The sequence below is a fragment of the Cyclopterus lumpus genome, chromosome 2, assembly GCF_009769545.1.
Source record: "Cyclopterus lumpus isolate fCycLum1 chromosome 2, fCycLum1.pri, whole genome shotgun sequence".
Classification (NCBI taxonomy): Eukaryota; Metazoa; Chordata; class Actinopteri; order Perciformes; family Cyclopteridae; genus Cyclopterus; species Cyclopterus lumpus.
The window spans coordinates 10,386,906-10,401,675 of record NC_046967.1 but is presented as its reverse complement, the minus strand read 5'-3'; the positions used below and the strand labels follow the sequence as shown (position 1 = coordinate 10,401,675).

The window sequence follows — 14,770 nt, the reverse complement described above, 5'->3', positions numbered from 1 at the left end:
TATTTTTTTCCACTCTGCTTCCTGTTTTTTTTTCCCCTTCATATTTTTCCCAACCTCGCTGTTCGATCCTGACCCGGTCCCTCTTCTCTCCTCCTCCGTCACTCCATCCCTCGCTTTTCAAAATCTGCATTACCAAAAATCAAATGCGTCCATAGTCGCAAAGTTTTTGGGCCAGCGTATGAAAGACTCTACGGTAAGATGTCAGAAAAACACAGAAAAATAGCAATACCAACCGTGTAAAAAATAAAATAAAATATATATATATTAGACAAAGAAGAGCAGCATAACCAACGCTAAAGAAGTGGGAACAAGTGAAGGGGAAAAAAATTACTCGCATGATTATTAAAGTTTCCTTTCACGTAACATTCAAAGGATGTAAGCTAACAATTACAATCAGTTATGAAATAGTGCGACGTGCCAAATATAATTCCCCAGAGCCAAAGGGGACATTTAATCAAGTCGGGTTGTCGGCTCTTTGATTAAAGCTCGATGTCAAGCTTTTATCATCACAGGTATTCAAGGGTTATAAAAAGTGTTTGTTTTTTGCATTAAGTGCTACGAAATAATCAGCGACACACACAAACTTCTTTGGATTGAAAAATGATCAACCGATCCTACGAATGGGACCTCGTGTTGAGCTAAAGCTAAAGAGACGTGTCATGTTTGGGAAATAATAAAAAGGATGACGACTCAAAAAAAGAAAATAACCCACGGAGGACGTCGACAAAGACGTCGGTTCGTCTCATCCTTCCATTTGAAGAAAAAAAATAACCGCTGTGACGCTTTGAACATCCCGGATTGTTGATGTCTAAAGAAAGTAGAAGAGAGGCGGTCTGCGTTCCTTTAAAAGAATCCAAAACGAAGGCTTGGAACAGAGAGAGCTGCAGTCTGGCTCTTGACCACCGATTGTAGCCGCAGGCGCGACAATTCAATGGAGGCAACGGGACGGGAAAAAACACACACACGCACTCACACACACACACACACACACACACACACACACACACACACGGCAACGGCTTCAAACAGCACGCCACATCTGGGAGATGAATCACGGTCCGTCGGGAGAAAATAAAACGGAGCCGGGAGCGAAATATGGAACTATTTTGTTTACAGAGCCTCCCAAGATGGACGCCTCGCCCAAGTCAAGTGGGATCTCAGTGATCGCCGTTTTGGGACGAAATACAATACCCCTGATGTCCCCCCTCCCCCCCCCGCCTTCCTCCTCTCGACACCCTTTTTTGGGGTTTTTTTTTTAATTCCACGCGGGTCACTCCCATTCATCTCCGGGGCCAAATCAATAGCCATTCACTGGCGTGCGGGAGTTGAGGGATGTAAATAGCAGAAATCTGACATTCGCGAGGATATAAAACAACAGGCTTTCAATATAATCAACGGCGGCGCCATTGCTCAAGCGATCCATAGCCTTATTAAAAAGGGGCCAATAATTTAGCCCCGCGCACCGCCGACTGTGGGTGCATGACAATAGTGTCTGATGAGTCAGGAATTGTGGGTGTGACAGGGTGAGGAGGGATGGTATTATGGTATCGTTTGTATGCGTTTTTACAGCACGTTTGTTCTCTATTTTTTCCTTTTACATAACAGTGTTTGTTGATAATGTGTGCTGCCCTCGGCTGTCGTTTCATGGCGATATTTTACTCTTGTAATACTCTCGTATACGCTTGTGTTATGGGATTAATTTTGCATTCACTCATGGGCTTGATTTGGCCTTTTTAGCATTCACGAGTGGCCTCAGAGGACAGCCGTCAGTTGTAAAAGCAGAAGAAGAAGAAGAAGAAGAAGAAGAAGAGTACCTCTCGATCGTCCTTCAAAGCTTTTTTTTTTTATTAAAACTGAAAAGTAGCAGCTTCCATTCTCCATCCACAGACGGCAGAACGAAGACAAATGGACGGCGTGAAGTGAGGAGAAGAAAAGCCAAACACACACAAAAAAAAAAGAGCACAAGACACACAAAGGCCCGTGAGCTGCGAGGGAGCCGACACCGAGATGAAAATAGAGCTGCTGCGACGCATAATAAAATGATCATGAACAGCCATGAAAAATAAGCGCTCTCTCTCTCTCTCTGTGTGTGTGTGTGTGTTTTTTCTTTTAAATGTGTGTGTCTGCCTGCATGTCTGAAATGTGAGTGGGTGCGTGTTTCTTGCAGTAAGAAGCAGTTTTCTAGTACTGTGGAGAGAAAAAAAACCCTGTGCGCGTAAGTGTGATTCTCCTCGTCTGGTTGTGCGTGTGTTTGGTAGACACGTGCGTTGTGTGTGTGTGTGTGCGCGCGTGTGTGTGTGTGTGTTTGTGCGTCTCCATCCTCTTCCCCGGCGTTCACATTCGCCAACCGAGCAAAAAGAAGACAGGAAAAAAGAACTCGTCCTGACCTTTTCGTGCGTGGCTATCAAAAAGCGATCGATAATTATGAAATTAAATGGGTTATTGCTCTGCGCGTTAACTGAGGGACGGTTATTGCTCATTGAGGGGGGGGGGGGGGGGGGGGGGGGGGCAATGAATTCAAGGGAGCCGGTGAATAATTCCACCAAACGTCCGTCCACCTCAGTGGAGCTCACGACGTATCCGGAAAAAAAAAGTACATTTTCTAGCCGAAAGAGTGAGAGCGGCTCAAAAATAGACGCAGTTTTTTACTTTTTTCTTCCCGAGTTCCACGAGATTATCCAAAAAGTAGCTGTTGAACATGAAAGTTAGTTAATTTTTGCTGTCAGAAAAGGTGAAATGTCCCTTTTCTTTTTTAACGCCTGCCACTCATATTCGACCTCGTACGCTTTCAGTGGGCGGAGTTACGAAAGTGAAGCTCGACCTTTTTTTTTCCAAACGACGACGTTAACGCGACCGCTGTGAAAAGGAAAGAAGAAAAAACACACACACACGCGCCGCTGTGCTGATGAGTCGCTTCGATGCGATGTCGAAGAAATCATTTACCTGAAGTCATCGCGGACGCACTTTCTTATGGGATGTTAAATGAAGTGGCGCCTCAGAGCTCGAAAGCGGTTCCGACTTTAATATTCTATAGACAAGCACTCAAAGTCAAGTGTATGCGACACACACACACACACACACACACACACACACACACACACACACACACACACACACACACACACACACACGTATTGTCCTTGTGAGAGGAAATTCAAATAGCTTTTCACAAAAGGCCACTTAACTTATGCGACTAGCATTTTAAGATTTAACAGCTAATAAAAAATATAAATACATTTTACATTTCTTTTGACTATAAAGCAAAGATAATTTTCTTAAGGATGCCTGACGACGTCTGAGTTAGCAGCAGTGAGAGGTTGTGAACTTGAAAGGAACCCACGGCTCTTTAATAAAACTCATGTACAACTTTATTCTGGTGTCAAAACGAATAGCTCAATTGGTGGATGTCACACAGCGTGCAGTCGTCCTCTTATGTGCCGACTAAGTCTTGTGTAGTAGTTGGAAGTCACACATGCTTGGATGAAGCAGAAGCTCGGAGAAGTCTTATAACACGCAAACAAATCAGTCGACTTTTCAAGGAACGCCACAAATTGTGATCTCGAGCCTTCAAATTGTGATCTCGAGCCTTCAAATGCTAATTTATGTTAATGCAGTCATTTTTTGTTGTTGTTATCATTCGGAATCGGTTCTGGTGGATTTGAAAGTACAACTAAAGAAGGTTTTTCCTGCTAATTCTCCCACCGTGATGTGACAGCACGTCTGAGTGACGAGAAGTGTCACGTGACTCATATCGGAGGCGATGCCTGTTCCGGTGTGGTGGGATTTGACATAAAGAAGCGAGAGTGGGCGTCAGCTAGGTAGCTCGGGAAGGTGCTCTCCATCCGAGCTGACAGGTGACGAGGGAGTGTATGTGTGTGTGTGTGTGTGTCTCCGAAAGGTGTGTGAGCGAGTTAGCGCACACAAGTGATGAGCGACCCAAAGGAATGAGAGGGGGGCTAAGAGAGAGCAGTTTGGAGATGGAGGAAGAGCTTAGTCTGCCTTGAGGGGGGATGAAAGTTGGATGTTTTCACAGGTGGGATAGAGGGAGGAGGAAGAGGATGAGTGAGAAGAGGAAAGGACAAAGGAGGAGGGAGGCGTTTTGGCTCATGAATATCTATCTATATATGTCTATGCAACAGACTTGTGCTAAGCTAAGTTAGCTGCCACTACCAGTGAAACTCGGTGGTACTCGATAGCAAAAAAAAGTTTGCAACCAGAAACAAAACAATAAATCCTTTTGTTTCTGGTTGCAAACTTTTTTTGCAAATTCCTTATTAATTATAATGAATGAATCCCTGATGATCCCCCTCATGGTTTCTCGCCCAACTTTGACAAGATTAGAAGATTTTGGACACACGTGTAGCTCGTGTGTTTCAAACCACATGGCTCGGTTCTCCGATGCCAACCCCTCGGCACCGGGTTCTGGGGTAACCCACCGCGTGGAACTGGAACCGGGAGGAAGCTGGAATTTACGGTTGCCAGAGACATTTCAGTCAAATTCATTTCAAAGCTCGAGCTACACCATCATAAATGATTCCAGACCGTTCATCCGGGAGAGGAGTTTAACGCTCCTGACCGGCGACTGTTTGGAAAGCCAAACTCAAGACCCTTTGAACAAAAAGACATTATAGTTTGACTTCATTCCATTTCGCTGGAACTTCCCCGCACACGCATTACATATAGAATGAGACAAAAGACCAAGTCAATTTCCTCATTACAGACAATGACCTGCCGCTGGTTTCATTAAAGTAAGACTGGGGGATCCTCCACGTTCCCCGGTCTCCACGAGTCAGCCGTACGTCGCACCACCGGAGCTTAATTAAATCTCTGATCATTAAAACTGTCTATCCAACCTTTTTTAAAGACAAACCCGACCGGCGGACAGCGCATGAATATTTGATATTCTCAGCCATCTCGACAGAATAGTTCTTTCAGGTCTTCTATATTCGACGCAGAAGTTATTCCCTTCGCCTCGCCGGCCTCACGCCGCGTCCTTCGGTAAACACGCACAAAACAAGCCCTGATGGACAGACACGCGCTCTGTTTGAGGTGCAATATCCCCCCCGCGCTGCAGTTCTGCAGCTTAGCCGGGGCACTTTATTTTCTTCTTTTTTTTTCTTCTTTTACATCTTTACCTTAAGTGACAAAGCCCCCCAGTAGCCTTCTCAATTATGTTGTGCAGGTGCAGTCAGCAAGAAGGAGTAATTGCACTGGGTGTTCGGAGCTCCCTGAGACGGATTGGAAGCTCGGGGCAGAGCTGTCAGGGGCTCCCGAAGGACTCACCGGGTTGAGTGTGTGTTTCTATGTGTGTGTGTGTGTGTGTTTGTGTGTTCCTGTCGCGTTGCAAAATAACATTCTGTTTTTATTGTGCATGCGCCACACGGCGACCATGCGCCCCGGTATGCATGCTGCCTGTTTTGCATATGCGAGAAAAAAACAAACAAACGTGTGAACGACATGCATCTGATTTACAAACCGCAACGAGCTCTTTGTTACGAACACGTCATCGGGCCTCCGGGGACGGGGCGGTGGAGGCTGGCGGGGTCGCCAAGAATTACCCAAACAGGAAGTCATTATGATATGAAAATCCCATAACAATTTAGCAGCGAAAAGAGACGATAAAGTGCGATGCGGGGGGAATCATAAGACGTTGGAATCCAGATTACGGCTGAATATTAAAGACATCAAAAGCGAGGAGCGCAGGAAGTATCACCGACTCTGGTGTGAATGACCTTATTGGTGGAGAAAGGAGAAAAAAGAAGAAAAAGCTATTTTTGTTTACACAATCATAAAATGCATGGAAATAAAGACACCGGGGTCTTTCTTTGCGTTTGCCCAGGAGAGCGCTGTAATTAAACGCGCCTGCTGTTCCTGCTGGCGTTGATTCAGCACCGTCAGTACCTCCCCCCCCCCCCCCCACCCTTCGTGATTTCACACAATGAGACTTAAAAGGGATTCCACTTTAAGAAGTTCACGCGCCCTCAACTTTCAACTATCAAACAACAAAAAAAAGACAAAAAGGCCCGAGAGGGAGGTCGGTCGCGCGCGCGCCCTTGCTGCCGCCATTGTTTAGCCGCGTGGCAACGAGGTAGCGGCGGCGGGTGAGGGAGGGGGGGGGGGGGGGGGAGGGAGGGGGGAGCGGTTCTGCAGGCGACGCCGCCACCTGCTCCAGATGCGTGATAAGTCACAGATGTGGCGGTTTAATTAGCCTTGCCAGAGGTGCCGCGGCATGATTACCACGCTCCGCCCCACCCCACGAGAGAGAACGCATGTCTCAGCGGGTGGGGGGGGGGGGGGGGGTGAGGGGTAGCGTGCACGTGCGCTACCCCTCACGAGGACAGACTAGAAGGGGCGAGCGTGATCGTGCGTCCGCGTAGAGAAAGCCGGGCCATTCCATCTGCCGAGCAAACCCGAATGACCTAGTTGGGAGTGAAATGTGCCATAAAGGATGCGCTGACGGACGAGGGAGAACATGGCGCTAACGACGCGGCCGCATCCTCGCGCTAACGAAGGCCCCCCCGACCACAAGCAGACATTTTTTAATGGGGTTTCGACACGTTGCTCACGCCCTCCGACGTCGGGGAGAAAATCTTCAGATCAGGCCAGCGGAAAGTTCAAGAAAATGTCAAGCTTTTGTGAGATTTGATGCACAGATTGTCAAACGGGGCCCCGGCTTTTTTTTCCTTCTTCTTCTTCTTCTTCTTCTTCTTCTTCATGCATCTCCAAGTATCTGGGTTAGTCCTGTAATCATGAAATCTCTTTGTGGGGAGAGTTGGTCTCACCAAGCGAAGACGTCTGCGAGCGCGTCGCCGAACGCACAGAGGCGCACGGGCGACAACACGCAAACTGTGTCAAACTCCAGCAGTCGTACCCAAGTTCGACAAGTCTGAGACGCGCGCGCGCGTGTGTGTGTGTGTGTGTGTGATGTTAATGCGAGGGAAATTAAGACGGGAGATGTTTTAATCAGCAGGGCCCGGGAGACGTGAGCAAGCCTCCCTGCTACCGCGAAGGGGGGAGGGGGCGCACTTGAGGGGAGAAAATGAGATATTTTCACACGGTTAGGAAATTCGGATTCAGTAAGAGGAAGAGAGCGCTGGGCCCGGGATGGAGGACGAGGCCTCACAAATAATACATTTAATGGATGGATGGATAGTGAGGTGAGAACTGTGAGTGTGAGGCTTCAACAGAGACGAGAGCATCCGGGAGGAAATGTGGCAACTGGAAAAAAGACTTGTTTGCAAAGAAAGAACGTGGCGTATAACTGTGTGTGTGTGTGTGTGTGTGTGTGTGTGTGTGTTTCTTTTCTAAATGGACTATAATTGTGTTTATTGTACCTGCTGATGCCTCAGTCCCCTGAGTGCGCACCACAGGCCGTTCCATCCATTAAGCACAGGATCAACCGATCCGGTCAGTATGCGCTTACACACACACACACACGCACAAAAGATTGCATCCTTGGTTGTTGCGTAACGGCTTTGGCTCGGTCAGGGTCAAAATCAAAGGAATTTCCAACAACTTCCGCGGAGGTAAAGGTGGCGGAAGGTGGGGTTGTCGAACGTCGCGCACTGGTTTGCCGGGACAAATCATGTTTGGGGTCGGGAAGCCATTGAAGGATCAGGTCTGAGTTCTCATAACGATTCGTTTTCAATCTAAAAGTTCCTTCAATGCCATTCAATCGTTTACCAAAGCTTTCTGAGGTTGTTTCAAGGCTCTTAAGGCTCCCAGAGAACCCTGACATGCTCCATGAGATGGGGTTGCCGTAACTGCTCTTCCATCTCTCAACGCCCCCCCCCCCCCCCCCCCCCCCCCCCCCCCCCCCCCCCCCCCCCCCCCCCCCCCCCCCCCCCCCCCCCCCCCCCCCCCCCCCCCCCCCCCCCCCCCCCCCCCCCCCCCCCCCCCAAAATAAAAAAAAATAAGTGCCTCCGTGGATGCAAAGCCGACCCTGAACACAAGGCCCGGAGAAGTGGAAAAGAGCTGTGTCATAATTCTAAAAAAAAGTTTGTCTATTTTCAAACGGGCGTTTTTGATGGAATGGCCCCATAAAGGATGAAAAACGGCTTCTCGGAAAACAGTTTGCGTGAGCACCATCGGCCGCTGTAGGTAAATGAATCCCTGAGCCAAAGGATCCCAAAATAGAGAACAATACTACAGTAGACGTGTCATCTAACACATGCATGGGAATCCAAGCTGTATTGATGTGAGGGAACAACACCAGAATACAGATGGCGACACAAATCAATATAGTGAAGCGCCGACTCCTTCGGGTGGTGGGGAGGTGGATTAAATTAATGTTGAATTTGAATTTGCATGCCAGCCCTTATTGCAACAGTACTTCGTTTCGAAAGGCGCCTTTTATTACATCCTCCGGTAATGTGAAGAAGAAAAAAAAACACGGCCGTCGATATGATTTCAATATGTTTTCAATTGAGGAGCCCTAATTAAAGTGAAATGAAATCTGAGGACATCTGCATCCATCCACGAGCCGCGGGGGGCGCACACACACACGCACACACACATACACACACACGCGTAGAGATAACGCAAACAACCATTCGCGCTAACGAGACGCCGTCACTTCAGAGAATTGATGTTTAATCAGCAAATGCTTCAACATATGGACGGTGTTAACGTCGGCAACGTTTTGGGAGGAAATCCATTTTTCTCATCGACAGTACAGGAGGTGTGTGAGGTGTGTGAGGTGTGTAGCTCGATGACGCAAAGTCCCGCTGGTCGCAGAGAAGAAAGTCACGTGTCACTTGTGTCGTTTGTGTCTTTTATGTTGTTTGTGACGTTTGTGACGTTTGTGACGTTTGTGTCGTTTGTGTCGTTTGTGTCTTTTATGTCGTTTGTGACTTTTGTGTCGTTTGTGTCTTTTATGTCGTTTGTGACGTTTGTGTCGTTTGTGTCGTTTGTGTCTTTTATGTCGTTTGTGTCGTTTGTGTCGTTTGTGTCTTTTATGTCGTTGGTGACGTTTGTGTTGTTTGTGTCTTTTATGTCGTTTGTGTCGTTTGTGTCTTTTATGTCGTTTGTGTCTTTTATGTCGTTTGTGACGTTTGTGTCGTTTGTGTCTTTTTTGTCGTTTGTGTCGTTTGTGTCTTTTTTGTCGTTTGTGTCGTTTGTGTCTTTTATGTCGTTTGTGACGTTTGTGTCTTTTATGTCGTTTGTGTCGTTTGTGTCTTTTTTGTCGTTTGTGTCGTTTGTGTCTTTTATGTCGTTTGTGACGTTTGTGTCTTTTATGTCGTTTGTGACGTTTGTGTCGTTTGTGTCTTTTTTGTCGTTTGTGTCGTTTGTGTCTTTTATGTCGTTTGTGACGTTTGTGTCGTTTGTGTCTTTTTTGTCGTTTGTGTCGTTTGTGTCTTTTGTGTCGTTTGTGTCGTTTGTGTCTTTTATGTCGTTTGTGACGTTTGTGTCTTTTATGTCGTTTGTGACGTTTGTGTCGTTTGTGTCTTTTTTGTCGTTTGTGTCGTTTGTGTCGTTTGTCGTTTGTATCGTTTGTATCGCTTGTATCTTTTTTGTCGTTTGTATCGTTTGTGTCGTTTGTGTCTTTTTTGTCGTTTGTGTCGTTTGTGTCGTTTGTGTCTTTTGTGTCGTTTGTGTCGTTTGTGTCTTTTATGTCGTTTGTGTCGTTTGTGTCGTTTGTGTCTTTTATGTCGTTTGTGTCGTTTGTGTCTTTTATGTCGTTTGTGACGTTTGTGTCGTTTGTGTCTTTTTTGTCGTTTGTGTCGTTTGTGTCTTTTTTGTCGTTTGTGTCGTTTGTCGTTTGTATCGTTTGTATCGCTTGTATCTTTTTTGTCGTTTGTATCGTTTTTGTCGTTTGTATCGTTTGTGTCGTTTGTATCGTTTGTGTCATTTGTATCGTTTGTGTCGTTTGTGTCATTTGTATCGTTTGTGTCATTTGTATCTTTTTTGTCGTTTGTGTCGTTTTCGTCTAAACTTCACTTTGAGTCAACTGAAGCCGCCTCCCTCGCCGTTCCTCGCCGATTTACGATCCCCTCACCGCCGTCCATTTAGCGCTCTGATCTTCTTGTCGTAAAGCATGTGTGAAGCCGGTGGTGGGACGGGGGGGACGTGGAGGACGTGGAGGGGGTAACCCTGGTGCGCAGGTGGGGTGGCAGGTAGATGCCAATTTACGAGGGTGGGCAGTGTAGACAGAACCAGTTTTACGGTCTCGGAGATTTACACCGAGCAGTTTATTTTTTCCTTTTCCTTTTTTCCCCGACGCGTGGGGGCCCGACGGCTGCGTCGACCTTCACCTGCGACGCCCCTCCCTCCTCTTCTTAAAGGTAATTTGTGTTTGCGTCCGAGCCTCGGGGGGTTCGGCTCGTATCATTTAGGCAAACAGCGCTCGGCCTATCGCGTGCCATTTAAAGGGTTCAGTGGCACACGGAGGCTGCGAAGGGGAAGGTCACGTTAATTTCAATTCAACAGAGGACAGATTAACTTTTGGAGCCCTGTGAGGGGGGATGTCAAAAGGCTAAGAGCCTTTTTAATTTTATGTTTCACTGATCCGACGTGCCGACGTGACCTGTGGAGGGAGGACGGAGAACGCACGGGGGACTTCAAGGAGTCAAGGGAAACCAGTGACTCATATGAGACTTTTAGACAAAATATGATGATTATTATTATAAAACATCAACGGCCTTCACCGAGGCTTTTTTTGCCTGACAATAAATTCCAGAAAATCAACTAAATTCAGCAGCTGTGATATGGTATAAACTTGAAATGCAGAAGATGCATTAAAAACCATGTTTCTTTCTGACCCGTTTGTTTTGGGGGGGGGGGGGGGGGGGGGGGGGGGATCGGGCCCGGCGGGCATGTAATCAAAAGCTGGCGCTTCCACGAAGACTACACACACACACACCTGCGGGCCGATATACCTTTCTGACTCCGTTCTGCACGCCGCCGCGGAACATTTGGAACTCATCGGCTGTTCGCAAATGCAGCAGCCCGGCGCATTTCTATTCCACCTCCGGTTAAAAGACTTTTGTATCACACTCGGTAACAGCAGAGTGAGACAGAGGTCACCGAAGGGGAAATCAATCCACTTCCACCAAAACATAGAAAGTGGCTTACCGTTTCACCCCCAGCAGGATACACAAATCCATTCCCAGTCTTTGTGCACTCGCCCTCACTTTCTTTCCCTTTCGCCAGCACTTTTTTTTCTTCTCTTCCTCTCCCTCCTTCTCCTGTCCTATCTCTTTCTCTCTTTCTCTCTCTCTCTCTCTGAACTCCCTGCCCTTCCTCCTCACATCTAAGAAAAATCTGCACCTGGGAGTGTTTTCGGCAGCACCTCACTCCTGTGAAGTTCAAAAGAGAGATGTGCACCATCTCCCACGCTCTGCGTCCGCCTCCTCCCCGGGTATCTGTGGGGGAAGCGGGGGCACAGGTACGGAGGCAGCAAGGGCGGCGCTAGGTGTGATAGAGATCTCCTCGCTCATCATCCCTCCCCGTAATATATAAATCACCATTAATGCATTGGGGGAACTACAAAGCAGCACATTCCGTGGTTAAAAAAAATAAAAATAAAATTAGAATAGCAATAATGGGCGGTTATGGGCTATTACTTTCTGCTGGGGAAAAACATCCCCTATGATAGTAACAGTTATTACACAAAGCAGTGATGCAGAGCTGCAACGTTATTAAAAGAAGTACAATCACAAGATGCAGATGTACTTAGAGAAGGTCAGACCACTTGTATAGTTAATTCACTAAATCCTTTAAACTGTTAAATGCAACGCAAACATGACGGTAAAGTTTTCTCATAGTGTTGTCAGTTTATTAGGTACACATAGCTAATGCAGTCGAATACAACGTCCCTGCAATACTTCTTCTTCAATGGGATTTATTTATTGTTCAGAATTGGTACTGATAATGCAAATATGTACCCAAACCAACGTTTCCTCATACTGGTCCAGGAACGCGCGTGAATATTCACGCAGAACAAAACTGCGTAGTTCATTTTAGGATAAGATGGTGGTTTGGGTTAGTAGAACTAAAGAAGTGGTCCTACTTCTTCGTGAAATAGCAGTAAAAGACCACGTGTGTGGATAAAACCAACTGAAACCCCAGATTGGGGTCGTACTGTAAGGCCGACCAGTCGATTGGTGGACTCCCGTCGTAGCCGTTGTGTTTTCTTCCCTTTCATTGAGATTAAGAGCACAAAGCAAATAAATAAATACATCTGGGAGGTAAGTGACCACTCCAGAGGTGTAACAAAGTCTTTTATTCAGCAGAAATCCCCTTCATACTCACATCCAAGCACTCACACAAGCAGCCACTTATATTAGAAGACACCCACCAAGTGGAGCATCATCCGGCCGTGCAGCGGGGTGAGCCGAGGACGCAACCGACACAGGAACCACATCCGAGACAGATACATGCTCGCGCTCGCTCCGTGACCTTTGGAGGTTAAAAAAAAAAGAAGAGAGAGCCAGCGAGAGGAGCCTGGTTTCGCTCCAACTTGTCTATTTGAATTTGATGAGATCTTTGGTTGGAGTTTGTGGCGTTTCCCCCGGGCGGCGACTCTCCAGAGGACTCCATCGGCCGGAAGTTACATGTTCCTTCTAAAAAAGGAACCGTCGCCACGTCGAGAGCGTCTCTCTCTCTCTCTCTCTCTCTGACAGCCGGAGAGAGAGAGAGAGAGAGCCCTGCCGGATATTGAAGACCAGATTTAGGACACGCAGAGTGACATGCAGTGTGATGCAGATTGAAAAGGCGCTTCAAATTAGCGTGTGATTTACTTAGGCAGCAGCTAATTACACAATAAACAGTGCGACCGCCTTCTAGCGGCATCCTGCAGGCGGAGAGGGGCTTATGAAGGTCATTTCAATGGCAGGATTTATCTGAGACCATCGAGCTGTTGGAGAGGAAGCTATACAAATGTGGAGGAAAGGAAGCAAAACAATAAATAAATGTGGAGCAAAGGAATTAAAAAAAAAAAGCCAAGAATCACGTCAACAATAACACGTAAAAACACACAATCGCTCTGTATTCACGTTGGTCTTGAAAAACACCCTCAACGGAGACGGAAGAGGAAGAGTTGAGAGGAATAAGCTAAAAGTTCTCAGGGTGCAGAAGAGAAGAAAAGAAAACTCACTTCCTTGCTCTCTGGCTGCGAGACCCCTCAGTCTCTTTATGTTTCCTTCTGTCTCTCTTCCTCTCATACATACAACTCGCAGACAAAAAGTCATCCAAACCCCTTAGAGCATTGAGTCTGACACCAAAAAAAGAAAAAGAGAAGAGGATAAAAAACCCTTATTTTTGATGGCTGCTTCAAAGACCATTACTGGCGCCTTTGAAAAGTTACCAGAGGGTGGAAGCTCCTTCAAGTGTTGAAGAGCGCAGTGAACAGGTTACGAAGGGGTGAGTGTAGCCACCTTCTTCTTCTTCTTCTTCTTCTTCTTCTTCTTCTTCTTCTTCTTCTTCTTCTTCTTCTTCTTCTTCTTCTTCTTCTTCTTCTTCTTCTTCTTCTTCTCCTCCCCTTAAGGTCAATCCGACTGCACGTACGCATTTTGTTTTCTGGAACACCGATTGGCCAACATCGGTGGAAGGCCTCGTCATGGCAGGAGATCGATGCCCACGGTTTGCAATGCCGATCCATTACGGGTATAATATAACATCCACATGCTTTTGACCTCTGAGTGGACCAAAAACCTCCAAAGCAAAAGGTCCCGTAACTTCACCAGCAAAACAAAACATCTTTTTAGAAACATTTTAGGAAAGAATGTGCTAAAATACGGGCAAACTTGGCCTCCAACCGAGGTTGTATCTCCCTCGTTAGCAGGAAGCCTCATTATCATCCTTGAACGCATTAAAAACAAGAACTATATACTTTGCGATGCCGATTGGCTTTGTTTTACGTGCCGTGGGAGAGCAAGGCGAGCCAAATCTTAAGTTGTCGTGATGTGTGTGTCGCTCATGTGGGTACTTTGCCATTTTCGCACCGTCTGTTTGGCAGATCTCGAAAGTCCAATAGTGCCGGCGGCCCTGACCGCTAAACATTGTTCTCTGTCCGTTAAGTGGCGCACCGGGCAGACTCGCTGGCGCCCACATGCCCACAGCCGAAGCCTGGCATGGCCGGTCCGCCGTGGGCCGAGGGCCTCGCTTGGCAAAGCCACGATGCCGGGGTTGACTGGACCCACCTGTCAACACAGTCGGGGATTAGTGGACACATCACTCCGTGGGCGCACAGATCCCCACACCTTGATTTGTGGATCTTTCACTTTCAAACCTTCAACTTCCTCGTCCTGTGATCAGTGCAGCTTTGCCTGACCGTTGCTTTTCCAGAATGGGATGTGCCGGATAGTGGCTGGTGGCCATTTATTTCACTGCTGCAGGCCGAGGAAATACAATAAAAACCTTTTGCCTCAACATTCTCCACACCCTAAAGAACAACTGGTATAGGTATAGCACCAAGTATCTGCTGTATTTGGGTAGTTATCCATCCAAAGTGGAGCAAAATACTCCATCAGCCTTGTTCCTTGATTCCACTCCACGTTTTTTTTTTTTACTTTGCAGTGCAACCCTGTTGTCAAACAGCTCGGTCTCCGTGGCGATAAGCAGCAGAAACGCTGCACTCGGGCTCGCCCTTGGACTCCCGGCCAATCGACATAGTTATAGCACAATGTGCTCGGGGGGTCCCAACAATCAAGCCTTTAATCAAGTCGCGAGCAGGCAAAGAGCGGCGGTGAAAGAGCACAGAGGAGAGCCGAAGTGTGAAGAGGAGGGGGGGGGGGGGGGCCACCAGCAGTGCGAAGGCGAGTAAGTGTGC

At 47.2% G+C, this 14,770-nt stretch overlaps 1 protein-coding gene across 1 annotated transcript in view; it reads right to left on the bottom strand.

Annotated features, from left to right (window-relative positions):
- The window catches only part of LOC117740443 (receptor tyrosine-protein kinase erbB-4-like), a 100,472-nt gene extending 89,031 nt beyond the window's left edge, over positions 1 to 11,441 (bottom strand). The window contains exon 1 of the mRNA XM_034546856.1: positions 11,336 to 11,441. Within this exon, the coding sequence (XP_034402747.1) occupies positions 11,336 to 11,441 (106 nt within the window). The remainder of the gene's footprint in view (positions 1 to 11,335) is intronic.
- Positions 11,442 to 14,770: the final 3,329 nt, after the last annotated feature.